The sequence below is a fragment of the Taurulus bubalis genome (assembly GCF_910589615.1).
Source record: "Taurulus bubalis genome assembly, chromosome: 19".
Lineage (NCBI taxonomy): Eukaryota > Metazoa > Chordata > Actinopteri > Perciformes > Cottidae > Taurulus > Taurulus bubalis.
Genome location: NC_136607.1, coordinates 14924130 through 14942783, shown reverse-complemented (window position 1 = coordinate 14942783; position 18654 = coordinate 14924130). Strand labels below are relative to the sequence as shown.

General features: G+C 46.8%; 1 protein-coding gene across 1 annotated transcript; it reads left to right on the top strand.

Annotated features, from left to right (window-relative positions):
• Positions 1 to 221: 221 nt before the first annotated feature.
• Positions 222 to 16737, top strand: smad7 (SMAD family member 7; the record flags this gene model as incomplete). The annotated part of the gene is made up of 4 exons (XM_079234771.1): positions 222 to 687; positions 1653 to 1706; positions 5361 to 5432; positions 15838 to 16737. 4 exons carry the CDS (start codon positions 222 to 224, stop codon positions 16374 to 16376), a joined length of 1131 nt encoding a protein of 376 aa, XP_079090897.1. The 3' UTR covers positions 16377 to 16737.
• Between the last annotated feature and the right edge of the window lie 1917 nt (positions 16738 to 18654).

Here is an 18654-nt window from a genome sequence, read left to right as displayed (position 1 = left end):
GACTGACCCGGGAACCTCGACTGCTTTCCGGGGATCAAGTCTGCAGGAGAAGGCAGCAGATACTGGCGTATGCTACAGATTTCCTCTGCTTACCCAGCACCCAGTTCTTCCACCGTATTTTCTCAGGCTGCTTGTCATTGCCTGGACTCGGATCCCGGAATCTTCATGATTTGCGGACACCATGCTCGTTTTTTAGCCGGGGAACCCTCTTTTCGTCCCGCATGTTTAGGACCAAACGGTCGGGGCTCGTCCGGCGACTCTGGAGGAGCCGTGCGCCCGTGGAGGGCGACGGGGAGACGGATAGAGGGACGCATGGCTCCGGGGGCTGCTGCATGGGCAAAACGACAAAGGTGGCCAAGTCCCACGCCGGGTCGGAGGCTGAACTCAAGGCGTTGACCCACTCGATACTGAAGAAGATCAAAGAGAAACAATTAGAGGTGCTTTTGCAGGCGGTGGAGTCCAAGGGGGGTGTCCGGAGCCCTTGCTTGCTCCTGCCCGGCAAAGTGGACGCCAAAGTGGGTCAACAGTCTTACTCTCTCCCCATGCTGCTCTACAAAGTGTTCAGGTGGCCGGACCTCAGGCATTCCTCGGAGCTGAAGAGGCTGTCTTGCTGTGAATCCTACGGGAAAATCAACCCAGAGCTCGTTTGCTGCAATCCGCACCACATGAGCAGACTTTGTGAACTCGGTGAGCTGGATTATTTTCAATGTAACCTCATTTTCACGATGAAAGTTGTAAAAAAAAAAAAAAATGGCGTTTATTTCTTTGGTGGTCAGGCCTCGTTTTTTTTACATTCGAGTATACATTCGGTCACCGTGTCATTGTGTCAACGAACTAGCAGGCTCCTTAAATGCACAATTAGTCTAATTCAAATGACATCACCTCTCTTGGCAGAGTTGTCTTGAGTCTCCATTAGGTCAAACTTGAGTGATGGGGAAAAGGTCCTCTCCATCTTTTCGTCAGTGGGACTTTAGTGTCGTAAAATTTGGCAATCCCAAATATCGATTTTTTTTCTTCTTCTTCCTCCATCGAATTGTTATTACGATTTACCGACTATGTGTGTGTTTTTTTTTTATATATGCTAAATTGATTGATTTCTTAATTAGGCTGCATCCCGTCTTTAACATGTGTTTTTCTTGGCACGTGCGAAAAGGTGGTTTATTCCACCTTAAATCGCGATATTTTTCAACTTCATCAAAAGCCTCGCTTCTTTTCTTTTTTTTTAAACAAACAGCCCATCTGCTATTTCAACATTTCACAATTGGCATTTCCAAAGTGCAAAGCAGACTCATCCAGGGCTTTACAGTCTTTCCACGGGGAAGTTTCCAGGGCCTGTGTGTGTGTGTGTGCATATGCGTGTATGTGTGTGTGTGCTGGCTTGCTTGGCGTCCCAGGCCAAAAGAGGCCCGTATCTCAGTTTGTCCTAGACGCTGATAGTGGCCCTCCTGGCGCCAGGCGGCCCCCTGTTTATCTGCCTGCCAATGAAAGGCAATAGCCGCCCGGCCGGCCTCCCAGCCTGTCTCCCCAGGCTGAGCTGACAGACACAAAACCTTTTCCCAGAAGAATGACAACTCCTATCATAAAGTTAAGATCACTCCCTGGTTTTTGTTTTTTTGCTCATGTTCTGCTTTATTTTTTCTCACTCCATGCAGAGTCTCCTCCTCCTCCATATTCGCGCTATCCCATGGACTATCTTAAACCACCAGGTGAGCTTAATGTACACATACATAAAGGCATATTATTTTATTTCCTGCAAAACATGCACATCTTAAAGGCCATTCATGAATGTTTACATGTTGATTAGCATTTTATTTGCATATGTTCCCACACACTTCCCCTGTTTTGTGTGTGTGTGTGTTGTGGTGTGTGTGTGTGTGTGTGTGTGTGTGTGTGTGTGTGTGTGTGTGTGTGTGTGTGTGTGTGTGTGTGTGTGTGTGTGTGTGTGTGTGTGTGTACGGAAACAGCTCCATGTTATGTTGTGATTTATGATAGCAGTAGAGTGTCTGGCTGGGCAGTTCTAGCATGGCTGGCAGCCAGGGCAAAGCAGCCCAGTTGAGATACCAGCTATAGACTGACTGGCATGTCACCAGGGGCAGAGTGTGCGTCTGATGGGTGGGGTGGTGGTGGTGGTGGTGGGTGGGGGTTGTACGGGTGATTGTTTGTGTGTCCATTTATCTATTGTGAATCGCAGCACAGACAGCGGCGTCTCTGGAGCCAGCAGGCCTTCATCAGCTGAATTAATCATCAGATTAAGGTTGAGGATTTGTATGTGTGTCTGTGTGTGTGTGTGTGTGTGTGTGTGTGTGTGTGTGTGTGTGTGTATGCCACCGTCCCACATCTCTGTTTGGATGCGTTTTGTTTTGGGGGATCGAAAGAGAGAGAGAGAGAGAGAGAGAGAGAGAGAATGCATGTGGCGTTTAATTTCGTCCAGCGACCTTCCAACTGTTCCCCCCTCCTTAAGGAGCTTTGGTGTTGCTTAATTGTTTCCTCCCTCCACCTGTGCCAGACTCCACATGCTGCTTGTGGTTGTCATCCTATTCCTCAAGGCTGGAAAGTGGCATCGGGTTGTGTCATCTCCTGTAAAGTATGTTAGATTTCAGGCTATAACCAGAATAGTGCGAGAGACTGGGGCAGAAGAGAAGGAGATGAGGATCCTCATGTCACAGAGATGGTGACAAATATATAAAACGCAGTATGCCGTTTTCTTTTTTTCTTTGCTCATTTGCATCTGTCTGGCTGCCTGTCAGTGCAGGAATAGCTCAGAGTTGAACAATGACCGGCCAGACGACCAGCCAGCCAGTTAGCCAAGAGAAGGAGAAAGTGGCTTTCAGTGAGTGGAAACAATAGGAAGTCATTGCAGCTGCAGCTGTGGTTCTTAACCCCCCGCCCCCCTCTTCATTTAACAGGCTTCCGCGTTACATTTTCACCTGAAAGCATTTACAGAACCTTAAATACGAGCAGAAAATGATCTAAAGCAATCCCCTTCATACCCAACCTCCCACTGACGCGGTGGCTGTCTCCGGGTAGAGTTGGCGTAGCGTCTTTACACGAGTTCAGTTGGAAACATTCCACTGATGAAAGGAAGCAAGAAGGTAAATAGGAAATGCAAGCTGGATAAAAGACAAAGGAAATTAGTATACAACCCGTGTTACCACCCTGCTTCCCCTCTGAGGGCAAACTGCAAAAAAACTGAATTGGTTTGACTGTCTGGGAATTCATTATCGCCAACAAGAACGGAGCGAGGCAAGAGAAATATCGAGTAGCGCTTTGATACTTTTAAAGAAAAGTTTTAATTTGCCTTTCTTTAAAGGGAAATCTTTGTCAGCATTTAAGTGAGTCACCTGTCATTCTATTTCCTCATTCAGTCAGTGCAGCTGCTATTATGCTTAATCAAAGGACTGTCTGCCTGTCTGTCTGTCTGTCTGTCTGGCGAAAGAGGGTGTAAGACAACATATATTAATAGGACAATGGAGCAGGCTGGAGGGTACAGACAAACACACAGAGGACAGATGAGCTTATCATGCAGAAAGACGGTGGGGGTGGGGGTCCCCGGTGGCCTCTGGGAGCTGTCAATCATCAATTCCATCTCATTACTGGAGGCTATAACAATTTTCTATCCTCCTTTATGTATTTGCTTTATTTTAAGATGTGTTAAATCATCGTGACATGTAGAACATTGGCATTGATAACTTTTAGAAGTCAATGAGGCGTTGTAAAAAAAAATCTACATGAATGGAAGAGCGCTGGATTTTTATAATGATGGTTTTATGATGCCACTGAGCAGGACGCGGGGTTATATGTGTCAGGGTGACTGTCCGCGCCGGCCAGTATGAAAGCAGCCGCAACGTAGAAACGCCACCTTGTTTCAGCTCTGGGGAATATAAATCACACGCCGTTTAGCTCTTTCTCGCTGATGCCCCATCAGGCCTGTGGTCAGCTGTGAACTGTTGCCCAGGAGACCAGGGCAAAGGCTGCTGGCAGCCAATGAAAGCAAGGCATGTCCTGGGCTATGCCCACGTATCTCGTTACTGTGACCACAAGCAGCACGGGCCGCGTCTGGACGGGGAAGGGTGGCACGGAGGAGGGCTCGCAGCGAAACCGCTCCGGATGCTGTTTCTTTAATACTTGTTAGCTACTGCGGCTCTGCTCGGTCAAACAGGAGGCCAATGGGACAATCTGTTAGCTGGAGGGTGGAAGTATTCAACAGAAATACCATCCTCCTCCTCCTCTTCCTCCTCCTCCTCATGTGGATTACATGCATACTAAACCCCTACTCTCTATATTCCTTCAGTTTGCATCCGCTGTATTTGTTCTAAAACACCTCCGATTAGAGCAGCTGTAATTAAATGGTAATTTTTGTTCTGGGAGCGAAGAGTAACGTGCAATGCATGCAGTGAAGGGAGTGTGTGTGGGGGATCACCATCACCCGCTGTGGTTGAATGGATAGAAGGTGCAGCGCAGTATTGACGTGCAGCAAGAGGAATGTATCATTAGCGAATACCAAGCTACCAGCAGCAGCTCTGCAGCAGAGCCAGTCGGCTCCCAGCGGTGTGCTGCTCCGTTCACCGCACACGGCGTTTTTTTTTTTTTTTTTGTTAAAGCTCCATTCAGGTGTCATGTCGAAACAAGTCTACGTTACAAGTCTTAGTGGGAGTTAAGCATTGAAATGCAAAGCAAGGGTAGAGTAAGAGAGAATGAGTAGTTTCCATTGTGTCGTCTGCGTGATGTACATTTATGGTGAACAGCTTTCAAGGCCTTTTCAAAGCTCTGCCCGCCAAGGCCGCCACAAACTAGTATGTAATGTGATGTAGAAACAATTCTGAAACCCTCCTTTGCTGTTGGTGTAAAGGCTCATGTTTATCTGCCCTGACGAAGCAGGAGCAAGAAAAACATCATGAGATCAAAGCAGTTTGGGGATCTCTATAAAAAACGGAAAACCAAGAACACCTTTTGATTATTGAGCAGGGATCAGAAGCCTCCAGGTGGAAAACCTTCCCTCAGTCTTTAGCGGAGAGAATACGGCCCCTTCCAGATCAGAAGCTCGTTTTCTCAGAGATGCAGGGCTAACGCTCCTCCTGAAGCAGTGGCTTATGGGGGATTATCAGGGGTGTAAGAAACTCTCCTCTGTAAGTCTTCCCTGTGTGTGTGAGAGTGTGAGCTTCGTCGTCAGCATCTTCATTAGGCATTGATTTCACCCGAGTGATTGACGGTCTCACAGCTGCTGCTTTGCCTTCTCCACACACACACACACACACACACACACACACACACACACACACACGCACACACACACACACGCTCACACACACACACACACGCTCACAGTGCTAATTCAAAATCTCTCCTTCTTTCTCCATCAGATTCTCCAGACTCTGGACCGTCATCCAGTGATACTGGGGGAACGACATACTCGGCCCCTGTGGGGCTTTCAGGTAAATATTACTACAAATAGTTTGCTCATTGTTTTCTACCATCCCTTCCTTTTCAAAGTCCTATTATTTTCCTTTTATGTTTTCTTTTCCTTCTCCATTGCATTCCTCTCAACACACACACACACACTCGTATTCCCACCATACTTGTGATGACAAGGCGCTGATTGTGGGGGCCCCTGCTTCCCCTCTGTAATAAAAAGCCAGTGAAGGAGGGTGGTGTATTTCTCCCACATCCACATAAATTCCTCCCTCCTGGCTCTTTGAACAACGCTCCTCTCGTCTCATCTTCCTCTTCTCCCTCTCCGCGTTATGCTGTAATGGAAGACAAACATGCGAACAGTTGTTTGGAGAAGAATATGCTCTATTCGTGCGGTATTGTGGGAAAAAAAATAGCTGCAAAGAGCGGCTTCGACTGACATGCGAGTGTTTGTTTGGGTGTGTTAGTGCATAGAGGGGATGTCTTTGTGGACAGTTAACTCTCCTCTGGGCTCTGTGTGTGGATAAGAGCGAGGCACAGGCGCCATTCTTTCGTCCATCTCTCATGCAGGACGTGTTTCGGGCTTCCTCTGCTTTTCTCCCATAATCCCCTTTGGCAGCCATTGCCTTCCTTACCCAGCGCCCTGTCCGCAGGCTACAGAATAAGATGGTGTTCACGAGAGAGGGAGTTTGCTCTCCACTGCCTGAGATCGCTCTGTGCTGTTCTCTGCTTTCCTTTGCCTCAGATGGTTCTCATTACAGGGCCTTTAAAGCCTGTTTTATGTCCGTTAGTGTTCGCTGCCCATTTCCCCTCCTCCTCCTTTGTTTTGGTGGTAAGGGGGGGGGGGGGGGGGGGGGTAGCGTGTGTGTGTGTGTCCCTAGATGGGGGAAGAGATTGGAGCAGTGCTTACAAGAACAGAGAAGGAAAAAAAAATCTGTCTCTCCTCTCCTCCTCACCTTTCAGATGGACACCAAAGTCCTCCCTGTGTGCGTTAACTAAAGACACATTTTAGACCCAGTTCAAACTGTGAAACCCTAGAACTGGAGTCTTAACAGGCGCCCCCATGCTCCCTCCCTTACTCCTTCCCTCCCTCAGCGAGGCAGTCCCTCCTTCTCCTCCTCCCCTGTTTTCCTTCCTGGCGAGGATGACATGGCAGCGGTGGCCAGTGCTCCAGTGAATGGGCCTCCTCAGTAAAAGCAGTAGAGGTAGAAAGGCCCGGGCGGGATGGCCGAAGCTCTTTGCCCTCAAGATTTCCCTGGCGAGCCAAGAAAAAAAAAGGCTGCTCCATTTCTCCCCCGCCATCCCTCCATCGCTCCTTTGCTCCCTCCCTCTGGGGCCCTGACAAAAGAAACATGGCTCTCCCAGAGGCCCGCTGCTGACCTTCTAATTCACTCACTCTGCCCTTTTTATGTTCTTCTCCAGACATATTTACAGAGAGGAAGAAGGAAGAGAGATGAGAGTGGCTTTGAGGGAAGGCGGGTAGCAAAGACTTGTAGTCGGCAAGGAGTTGTGCTGTTACTTTTTGTATTGCAGTTTAGAAAAAGCTTGAGTGGACTGGTAAAGCAGCTTTAGTTCAGACAGAGTTGATGAGATAACATCCTCCTCTTTCCTTTATTGTACTTGTTTATCCATCTTGAGAAAAGCCAAGACCATCCAGACTAGAAGGAGTTAAGTGAGCTGCGACAGCGACAAGCGCAAATGCAAACTAGGCTGCCTGCCAGGCTACCAGCTCCAAAGCTCCTCTCGCTGGCTCACGTCATCAGCTTGGAACAGAGCAGAGAGGAGGGAAGAGAGGAGGGAAGAGGAGCAGAGAGAGGGGGTGCGGGCCTGAAGCTGGGAGTCAGGGTGCTGATCTTGGTTTGCGTTGGCGTGAGGGCTTAGTTCGGAGGTTTAGGTTCACCCAGGAACCGAAGGGAGAGATTGAGAGAGAGAGATTTGGAAATAAGAGATGGAGTCAGGGTGAAGAGGTCGCTGGATTGTTGGTTATGAATCTGTGGGGTGTTAAGTAATATTTAAACTTGTTGGAGACTAGATGGTTTAGCAGCAGCTCTGGTAGCACCCACGTAGCCAGATGTCCATCTCGTCTAGCGCAAAGAAATCTGGATCGAGTTGTCTTCAATTAAAGACCTCTGTCTTTAGGCCTCAACTTTGGTACCAATACAAAAACAATACTGTCACTTAACAAAATAATCCAAATGTTCTCACGTGTTAAATGTTGTCTAATCGCAATCACCCGCACAAGAACTTTGGCTGAATAGAATTGTCAATATTTTTTATTGAGACTGGAACAATCTGATGAAAGATGAAGGAATCTGATTGATCGTATTTGCGTGATGAGTGATAGTAAGTATCAGGGATCAATACTTCTTTTATCTTTTAATCTTAATTAAAGGCGGGTTATAGACGACGTGTTCGTGCCCAGCTCTTACTGGATGTCATCGTTTGTGTGTGTGCGTGTGTGTGTGTCGGTGGCGTGCCTGATGGTGCCATTGGGGACCGGCCCGGAGTGTCTGTGTGTAACAGGATCCAGTCAGGCAGTGACATGTACGCACACACACACACACACACACACACACACACACACACACACACACACACACACACACACATTTTCACACATGCACACAGGCGGGCAGATAGAATGACCTGGTGCGAGCCCTGGCGCACGGCCGACTGTCACACAGGCGCTTCCTCCCACTGCAGGTTAAATTTAGGCCCAGTTGTATTCTTATACCACCAGCCAGTCACCCCGCTCGACAGACAGTCGGCCAGCCCTTCAGTCAGTCAATTAGTCATCCGGGGAATCGGCTGGAGGTATAACCTTCATCAGGGGCTCTGACAGAGATTAAATTTAGTCGCGGCACCTCGGCTCATTAAATCAAACTAGTTCTGCTGTCATATGGGAAGGCCCCGAAGAAACGGCCCATTTCTGGTGCAAACGCAGCGGGAGAACAACGCCTGTGTGTTGTTTTGTTCTCTGCTTTATGTAATAGGTCACCAATTGTATACCTGAGACACAATCTTAGAGTTTAATGGGAAGCTAACTTTCGCTAATCAACAGCTCAAGTCAGAAACAGAGCGCCCTCAGTCTCCCTCCTCTCTCTCTCTCTCTCTCTCTCTCTCTCTCTCTCTCTCTCTCTCTCTCTCTCTCTCTCTCTCTCTCTCTCTCTCGGCATTCCTGCCTTGTTTGGGTTAGCAGGCAAAGGAAAGGGCTGCGCAGGATATGACCTCATGTCTTTGAGGAAAAGGGGAGCGGACAGGGAGGCAGCCGAGGCCTCTTTTTGACGGAAAACAAACACTGGAGTGCACCGGACCAGAAAGGAGGAGGGAGCTAAATGAAGAAGAAAGAAATAGATTGAACTATATATATTTTTTTTTGCAAAGATAGAAATCTGCATGCAGCTTATTACAGCCTGGCATACCTGTCTCTGCTTTTGGTTGAATCGTGATTGTTTTTTCGCTTGCACAGTAAGAGGAAGGAATGAAGTAGGGAGAGAAGATGGCGGCTTTGGGTGGAGGGAGAGATGGCCGGCAGCTCTGCTCTGTTCTCTGTAATTTGGAGGCTGTGTGTTCAGCCAGCGAGTGGAGCAGAGCAGAGCCGGGCCACTCCGAGCCGGGGCCAGGATCTCTCATTACTCCCCACTTCCTCTCCTTGCGCGGCAGCCAAGCCGCCTCTTGGCAAGGGACTTAATTTTGGTTTTGGCTGTCCTCTGTTCCCCACCCTGTGTCATTATGCTGCACAAATCGAAAAAACAGCACGTGGAGACAGTGGAGGATGGAGAGAGGGGAAAAAAGAGAGGAGAGGAAAGAGGAACGTGCGCCTAGCTTGTTTGGGTTTGTGCTGAAGGTTTTATCACATTGAGATGCTTCATGCTGTGTTCTTAGCGTAGCATCAAGGCAGCATTTAGCGCTGAAAACATTGAAAACCTACCTGAGCAACAGCCAGTTGATTGAAAGGTGGACTATGCAGATTTGGCTCTGAGTCAGAGCTGGAGCGAAGCCCAGAACAAGATGAACATTGTTTTGGTTTGCAGTCACTCTGTGGAAGTGGATTTTGATATTACCTCAATGTATGAAGATATGAAAGAGGGACTGAGAGAGTGTGTGTGTGTGTGTATGTGTGTGTTTGTGTGTGTGTGTGTAGGAGAAAGCGGAAGGAAGGGAGAAAACCCTCCTTTAACAGGATAAAGACAGAAATGGAAATAAGTGGAGACACTTCTTTGTTAACCTGTGTGTATGTGGGTGTGTGTGCCAGATTTCTATTGTGACACACACACTACTGCTGTCTCCACCCTCCCGCCTTCTCATTCATGTATTCAGTTTGTCTTTTGTGATCTCAGACTGGTTGGGTGCGAGCCACAATCTCGGCGACAGACTGAGCCCTGTCAGTCGCCACAACTCCTTCACAGACCACAGTGCCGGTGTAAAGTCACATTCGCAGACATTACAGACGCTCATAGATTTTGAAAACAAAAGTAACACAACAGACGCTCAGACCGCACACAAATGGCTCTGCTGGTTGTCTGCCTCTCTGTTTGCATGCTCTTCTGTTATTTAGTTCCCACGGTGTGTTAGCGCCACGACAATGAGGGCGATTGTTCGGCCTGTCTTTCCATCTGTCCGTGGCAAGTGATCCTCTGACTTGTGTGTTTGCAAAAGTGAGCTGATGACATTATTACGGCCTGCCTGGCACCTTGTGTCCAACTAGCTAGTGTTTATTTGTCCTTTCAGCCTGGGAAAGCTGGGCTGCAGGGGGATCATTGTGTACTTTTGTGTGTGTGTGTGTGTGTGTGTGAGGGTCAGCGTGATGAAGCGTTTGGAATAATAACTCTGCAGAAGTAGGAAAAAGGTGTTTCAGGGGAATAAAATGTCCTTCAGGAAAAAATAATCACGCTGTAGTTTTATGATTATATGGATCCAAATGGAAGATGGCGCTTAATTAATTATGAAACGTTCCTGTGTTTTATCTCAAACTTGAGATAAACACCGGGCCTGAGCAGCATCAAGATATGTGGATCGTGTAATTATAGCAGAAGCTTCCACTCAGACAAAATTATACTGTAGACGGAGGCTTTGCGAAAACATGCGCCATTTCTGCTCCTTATCTTCTCCCGGTCGTGGCCGGATGGTTCAAGTTAGAGATGGCGTGTCTGCAACTCATTCTCTCTATCTGTGTTTCTGCAAGGAGCCAGATCTGTAGATAGGGAAACTGTGCCACTCCCCTGTGTGGTTTTCCTGCCATCAGGGCTTTTTGAGGTTTCCTCGAGCGGGGGGGAAGGACTTCATACCCCCTCATATGTAACCTGCCACGCTAAAGAAGAACTTCCTATGTTAACCACTACTATTTCTCTATCTGCCTAGTTATCTACCTGCTAGGACGAAACAATATATCATTCCTTTTGAATTGTCGCTTTGCAAAAGAGGCACTTTAACAAGAAGTAATTGATTGGTTGAGTGTAGCAGCTCAAGGCTACTTCACCTACATTTCCAACCTGCTGTGGCTGGATTTGCATTGTGGGTAATGTAGTTGCCAGGTTTTGAAGACTACTCTTTTAAGAGAAACAACGCAGTCCAGCCTATAGAAGATTGAACCTGATTGTATGACATGTTGGTTTCTCTTCTTAAAGACATAACAAGTAACTATCAAGGTCAATCAAAAGTAGAATGATTCCTTTCTCAAGAAAGTAGGAATCCAAACCAGACAGTGTCCAGTAGTCGATGGCTTAAACTTATAAAGCTATAGTGTATTGACATGAGACAAGGACACTCCTCTGCCTTCACTGCACAGAACAGCTGACCTTTCTCTGTCTGAAGGGGTTTGTCATTGAATAGAAAGAAAGTGAAGTGAATACAAAAGGCAACAAGCCCGCCGTTTAGGACTCTTACTATACTTGTACTTGAAAAATCTATAAGACCGAATATGTTTTGTGAACAAGGAGAGCGAGACATGAACACACTTTCATTTCAAGCCGAAACACACACACAGGGCTGAACATATACGGTGTGGCAGTGAGAACAAAAGGAATGCCTCCAGGGTGACCCTTGACCTTTGGAATAGACTTTCCCCGGCTGGAGAGAGGGTGTTGACTTAGAAAATAAGGCACCATGAAGAGTCCTTCCTTCCCCCTAGAGCTGTTGCCTTCATGTCTTCCCCATTCCTCTCCTCAGCTGCTGTGTGTGTGTGTGTGTGTGTGTGTGTGTGTGTGTGTGTGTGTGTGTGTGTGTGTGTGTGTGTGTGTGTGTGTGTGTGTGTGTGTGTGTGTGTGTGTGTGTGTGTGTCTGATGACGACAGGGTCATTACATGTCTGAGAGCAAGCGAGGCACAAACACACACCCAAACACACACAATCGCGCACATATAGGGCTCTCGGGGATCGATACGAGACTCGTTCTCAGGAGCCTTCTCACTATTTACCGATGTTGATAGTGTTGTGTCCAGGAGTGAAGGTTGAAGTGTGTGTGTGTGTGCATGAGGGTGTAGGTCTGTGACTGTGCTGACTTCTAAGTATAGTAGTGACCTGGTGTGTGTGTGTGGGTGGGTGTGTGTGGAGTCAGACAGAGGTAATGATTAACCTTTCCAGACTGGCCCTGTGAGAAGCTCCCAGTCTGTCGTCGCCCTTCCCCCCCGCTCCCCCTCAGCCGCCCCTCCTCCCTTCAACCAAGTCCAATTGTCTCAGCTAGCATGGCGTCCTCTCTTTAAGACCTTGGACCATTAAAATCCACAGGGGAGCTCGTAGTGTGTGTCTCTTTGCCGAATGTGCCCTGCCTGTGCTGCGGTTTAAATATTTTGCATTGCACAGGGGCTTTATTTAATCACAGATATTTACAGTGTCTCCCCCCTACCTCGCAGACCATAAGCTGATCATCCATTAAATGCCTAGAAAACATGGGACCAATATGCTGTTTTTATGTGCACAGTGTTGCGAATGGCTAACATCCACATTAGCTCACCAGCTGCTCGTTGCAATTTCTTACATTGCAAAAAACTGCGTATAACCTTTTAGCATTATTATAATCCATGATGATATGATGCCAATAAATCTGCTCCAGCATCTTTCAGTAATGGTCTATCAACATTTTAGCTCTCGTAGAGGACCAGCAGTCTTTTTTTTTTTTTTTTTGGATGGGGTTTATGTGTGTCGGCCCCATGGGAGCTACCAGAGTGGGACAGACTGGCAGCAGACATCTGACTGGAGCAGAGCAGAAAAGGCCGGGGTGACAGATGGCCCCGGGCTGCCAGCTAGCCCGCTTATCTCCATCGAGGAGAAGCCCGAGACGCACAGGCTGAAAGGCCGCAGAGCAGACAGGCAGGTGGGGGGCGGCAAACAGACAGATAGATGGACTAATGCGTCGATAGGCAGACGTCCAAAAAGCAGACGGACACGCAGACCGATGTACAGAAGCGCTCTGTCAGTGTTCAGAGGCCGAAGCTGACGGAAACGCGACAGTCGGGACTCTGCGAGCTTGTCAGACGGTGTCGTCAGAGTGTCTGCACCCACACCTACGCGAGAAGCACCTGAAATAGTGTCGGAGCGTAACATGAGGAGCGTGACCGGCAGCAACCTCGTACACAAACGCACACAAACACACGATGTGTTAAAAATTTAAATTCTGTTAAATGAGCCTCGCACTTGGAACAAGGTGTGTCGTTACGGGGGCCAGTAACATTAGTGTGTGTGTGTGTGTGTGTGTGTGGTTCTGTCTCCAGCAACATTACTCATGAGGTGTAAGCTCATCTGCTGTCAGGACAAGCTGTGAACATATTCTTCACAAGGCTGCGACCCACAGATGGAGGAGTCTGTCTGTCTGGCTTTTTCGCTGCTGATGTAGCAGACAAAAAAAAAAAGTTTGGTTTTGTTTCCTTGTGAGCAGTTGGAGCAGGAACAATAATATAACTATATTTATATTTGTCTCTCTCTAATTAGCTTTCAGTCGGTATCTTATCTAACTGTTCCTGTGCTTTTTAAAAATACTTTTCTCCATTACATTTCAGAAGAAAATATTGTACTTTTTACACTTTTTTTCTACTCGGACGGTGAAAGCACTCAAATCCGCTTGTGCCGTGGGAAAGCCTGTGTATTGTATCAGTCGGGGAAGGTCTAACAATTAAGGCTATTGAGTTGCATTGTGGGAAGTAGAGGATCAAGTGTTTTTTGGAGCATGACCCATACCAGGAATGAGATATATCACTGGATTAATGATCTTAACCATTCTTTTTTAATCTCTCTCCGGCAAGACACTACTTGTAATTAATTTTTCCGACATCGTGGTATTGCAACTTTTACACGCGCATACTTCTTAAACCGCTGCTTTGCTAACTGACCTTTTCTATTGGCCTCCATGTTTCCCTCTGTTGTTCTTTCCTTTTCTCATCTGTGGTTCTCACTTGCTACCAGTCAGAGTTTCTGAGAGGGGAAGAAAAGAGAGGAGAGGAGAGAGGGAGGGGAAGCGGGGCAGCTAGTGAAGTCCTGAATAGCAGGGTGTTTTCAGGCTGCAATGACAGGCTCAGACAGGCAGCCGCTCTAATGACCTCTGACGCCAGGCCCTGTCTCTCCCAGCAATAACACACACACACACACACACACACACACACACACACGCAGGGCCCCACAGGTGAGCTCCACCAGCAGGCCCTCTGTCAGCTGTTAAAGTCCAAAGCATCCATCTCCTTATCAACCCTGGCTGTTCTTGTACATACTTGTATAACCCGAGAGCAAAGCCTGGCCAGGAGGTTCAGAGATTCTGTCTGACATCAGCCTGAGACACAAAAGACACTTTCTGTCTCTTATCTCAAAGATAAATGCTCCCCTCCCCATTTAGTCTAAGGTAGATAGCTGGGTACTTAGTTTCCCCCAGCACCCCATGAGGACGGATTTACGATAAACTCCCCGAGGCTAGTCTCTGACCAACTTCAAAGAACACAGCCCCTCTTGTTTTATGGAAGGCATGCTTTCAGTTTTTCTCCCCCCTCCTTGCTCCCCTCCTGTCTTTTTCTGTCTATCTTCTCCTAGTGTTGTCTTTTTCTCCCCCCCCTCCTTCTCCCTGCGTCTAATGAAGGCTAATGACAGGCCGCGGTGAGTTTGCTCAGGCCGGCAGAGATCCTACCGCATTAACGTTGCAGTTTGTCTCAGACGGGACCTTCCAAATTACCGGTTACATTCACAGCCACCGCCAGATGAAACGAGGAGGGGGAGGAGGAGGCTGGGAAGGACGGGGGCCACTGAAATGGCTCTGAGAGGGGCTCTGTTAATTTTTTTTCCCCTCGCATATATTTCCCGTCTCCGAGCTTTTTAACCCTTGAATGTGTCTTTCATCGCGACTGCATTTGACTGCGTGTTTGTGAGCGACTGGAAGGAAGTAAATTAGATTGTCGAGCAGTTGATAGGAGTTGCGGCAATTAGGTGATGACCCTAAAAGCGCAAGAGACGCTTAGAAATCAGGGGAGGAAGCAAAGTTGCAAAAGTAACAGTCAAAATATGTGAAAAGCATTCCTTCTCTTCCCCACCCCGCCCCCTCTTTCTTTCCTCTCGCGCTCTCTCTGTCTCCCTCTATTTCCCTTGCGCCTGACTGGCTCCTACTTTTCTAGCTGGGAGTAGCTGGGAGCCAGATTTCTGTGGAATAGAGATATGAAGGCAGAGAGGAACGGCGCAGGAGGCACACTAAAGGGAGACGGGAGAGGGAGGGGGGGGGGGGGTTTGGAAACTGGAGCATGGCCAATGCTACACTTCTTTTACGCTCAGGGGAAACTTTAGACTGGAGAGACCTAGCCTGTCAACGAATCAGACACCAGGGTCTGAGAGTTAACGGCCTGCCTTGCTCGTCAGCTAAACACCATGTGCTTCACCGAAGACAGGCAATGGTTTATGTGTTCATGGGAAAGTTGCGTATCTCGTTGCTCACTTGCCGCGGCTCTGTATCTTTCAGCGGGAAGTCAAAGATTTAGTTAATAATTTCCTCCAGCAGGGTGAAGCTTGTTGCTGGAGAGAGGTGATCAGGACGGTCGGTTGACGTCACTGCATTGTTGGCCACGCTGCTACAAAAATACAGCGAGCCAGACAGAAGATAAGCGTTTAATGCTTGGATAAATATTGTGCTGCGTGTGGACGCTTGGCTGCCAGTGTCTCCGAGTTGCTCCTCCTGTCTGAAGTCCAGGAATTCCGACATGGTTTTCCTGTGTGGCAGAAATTGAGGATGACAGTTTAGTTTTGGCTCTCCACTAAAGCAAATTCTCTGATTCCCCCAAAAAAGGGACACGGGAGAAGTTGGGAGGATGACATGTTTCAGACGTTTTCCTTTTTTTTATTTTAACTTCTCATTTCCCCTCCTTCTGGATCTTTTGTCTTTTATCAATGTTTCAGTGTCACCATGTCATTACTGTGCAGCTCCCAACAAGCCTGACCAATCTCCTCCTCTCTGTGTTTCCTTTAGATTCCCTGGCATTGCAGGAGTCTGGCGATCGGGCCCATTGGTGCGTGGTGGCATACTGGGAGGAGAAGACACGCGTGGGGCGCCTCTACTCAGTCCAGGAGCCCTCTCTGGACATCTTCTATGATCTACCTCAGGGGAACGGCTTCTGCCTGGGCCAGCTCTGCTCCGACAACAAGTCCCAGCTGGTGCAGATGGTGCGGGCCAAGATTGGCTATGGCATCCAGCTGACGCGTGAGCCAGACGGGGTGTGGGTCTACAACCGCAGCTGCTACCCCATCTTCATTAAGTCGGCCACACTGGACAACCCGGACTCGCGCACGCTGCTGGTGCACAAGGTGTTCCCCGGTTTCTCCATCAAAGCTTTTGACTATGACAAAGCCGGCAGCCTGCAGAGGCCGAACGACCACGAGTTCACGCAGCAGCCTCGCACGGGCTTCACGGTGCAGATAAGCTTTGTGAAAGGCTGGGGACAGTGCTACACCAGACAGTTCATCAGCAGCTGCCCGTGCTGGTTGGAAGTCATCTTCAACACCCGATAGCGGCAGCTTTCCTCTTCTTCACCCTCCTCGCCTCTTCTGCCCCCTCACAAACAGACTACACCCACCTTTCCTTTTTTTGTTTCAGAGAGGTCCAAACAGAGAAAAACAAGTTTTAAAAGAAGAAGAAGAAGAAGAAGAAGAAGAAAGTATAAAATTCTGATGGACTTTGTTTAATAAATGACTAAGATTTAATTAAATAAAATAAGAAGCGAAAATGTATTTTATGTTATATATAAATATATTATTAATTGTAAATATGAAGACGTTTTATATGCATCATTATTTATGTATTGTGCAATGTGTTGATGAGAAAAAGAAAATAAGATGCACTTTGCTTAATATAAATGCAAAACAAAGAAATGCCAAAATAAAAATAAAAATACAAATAACATTTATTGTCCAGTCTCTGTTTCTCTTGAGGTTTGTGGTGGTTTCATTCAGTTTGTCTATATTTTCTTTTGGTTTTGTGTTTAAACCAAATGGGATTATTTCTCTCGAACCTTTCTAATTTAATTTTGATGAAGAATATTGTCTTTTCATTATTACCAAAGTCAACATTGGCTTAACTTCCTTGAAGGACTTTGATGTCATGTTGTGGTTCGTAAAAGCATTTCCCTCTGAGACCAAATGAGTCAGACTCATAACTCATTGTGCCTGTCCTTATAGGCTCATTATGCCTTTTACAATTGTCTGTTTTATTTTCAGAGTTATTTTCGTACCAATGTCCCTCTTCCCCTCTGTCATTAACCGACTGATGACATCACAGCCAGTAAGCAGTAATGGCACATTTCAAGGAACCAATAAAGTCAACAGAGGGTCCAGCTTCCTGGAGGAGCCCTCTTTATTGTAATGGCTGATTAAAAATAAAAGGAATGTAAGGCATCAAACAATCGCACAAAGAATTCAGTGCCACACCTGAGGAAATGAACATACTGGAAGATTACAACTTTATTTCGACATCTTTGATATCAGATGAATGGTCTGAATATGTAATTAGAGGTGATGGCCTATTTATGACCCATTGCATTTCTAAACTTAACACAAAACCGAATACATTTCCTTGTAACGCAACTGTTCTCTGTGTGTACGTGTGTGTGTTTGTGTACGTGTGTGTACGTGTGTGTGTGTGTACGTGCATGTGTCTGTCTGGGCTGCGTCCTGTTGCTAGTCAGATGGGTGTCTGTGAAGAGGATTACTACAGTAAGCCTGCTTTACCCACACACACTGTCTCAAAGACCTACATTTACAAGACCCACTTTCCACGCAATCCAACCCCCATCCTCCTCTGTTCTGCAGCGCTTTGAAAAACCTTGAATTTTATTTAGAATATGAGAGCGAAAAACAACATATTTAGTGCCAATGACTCAGTGGTGGAGGCAGGACTGGAAGCATGCATGTGTACTTCCTCCCTGTTTCTTGAACCCTTCTCATGAAAGCGTTGAATAGCAATTTAAATGAAAATGAATTGTCTTGCCCCTGAAATAGATATTCCACAGCACAATGCATATTGTTTAGTGCTATAATATAATCACCAAATCATTACTGAAAAAAGGACAATACCACTTCATATTTCTGTAGCTGACACATATTATGATACAGACATTGAATAATACACGTTAAAAGTAAACGCTTGTCCAAGGATACATATTAATATTCTTTATCTTCTGTTTTATTGATGACTGAGCCCAGTGCATACATTATGTATCACTGTATTTATTATAAAACCCAGAAAGAAACTTTAACGACAGAAGAAGATAAATTATTCAGAAAACATTAGAATATATCCCACCGTAGGAGTAGAGATGCACAACGGGACCCTGTTCCTTGACATCATGTACTTTAAACTCATGGCTGGCTGTATGTCCTCGCAACAATAATCCCTAACCCTGCTAATACAACTAAAGCAGCTCGAAGCTTTGTGTGTGTGTGTGTGTGTGTGTGTGTGTGTGTGTGTGTGTGTGTGTGTGTGTGTGTGTGTGTGTGTGTGTGTGCGTGCGTGTGCGTGTGTGAAAGAGAGGAATGGCGTAATACTTACGACGTCCCTCAGACAGGGTGACCCTGATTCTGCGCAACAATAATTCCATTAAAACTATTACAGATTTCACCAGCGTCTCTAACCAGCAGCACTGACATGTGTGTTACACATGAAAGCTGTTCTAGTGAGTTCCAAGAAAAACACGTTGAGTGTTTAAATTGGACTATATCTAGGAAATAAATAGATAACGGTTCTAGCTATTTCTGACTGTGTGAAGACTTTGAATCACTGTTTTTACTGTAA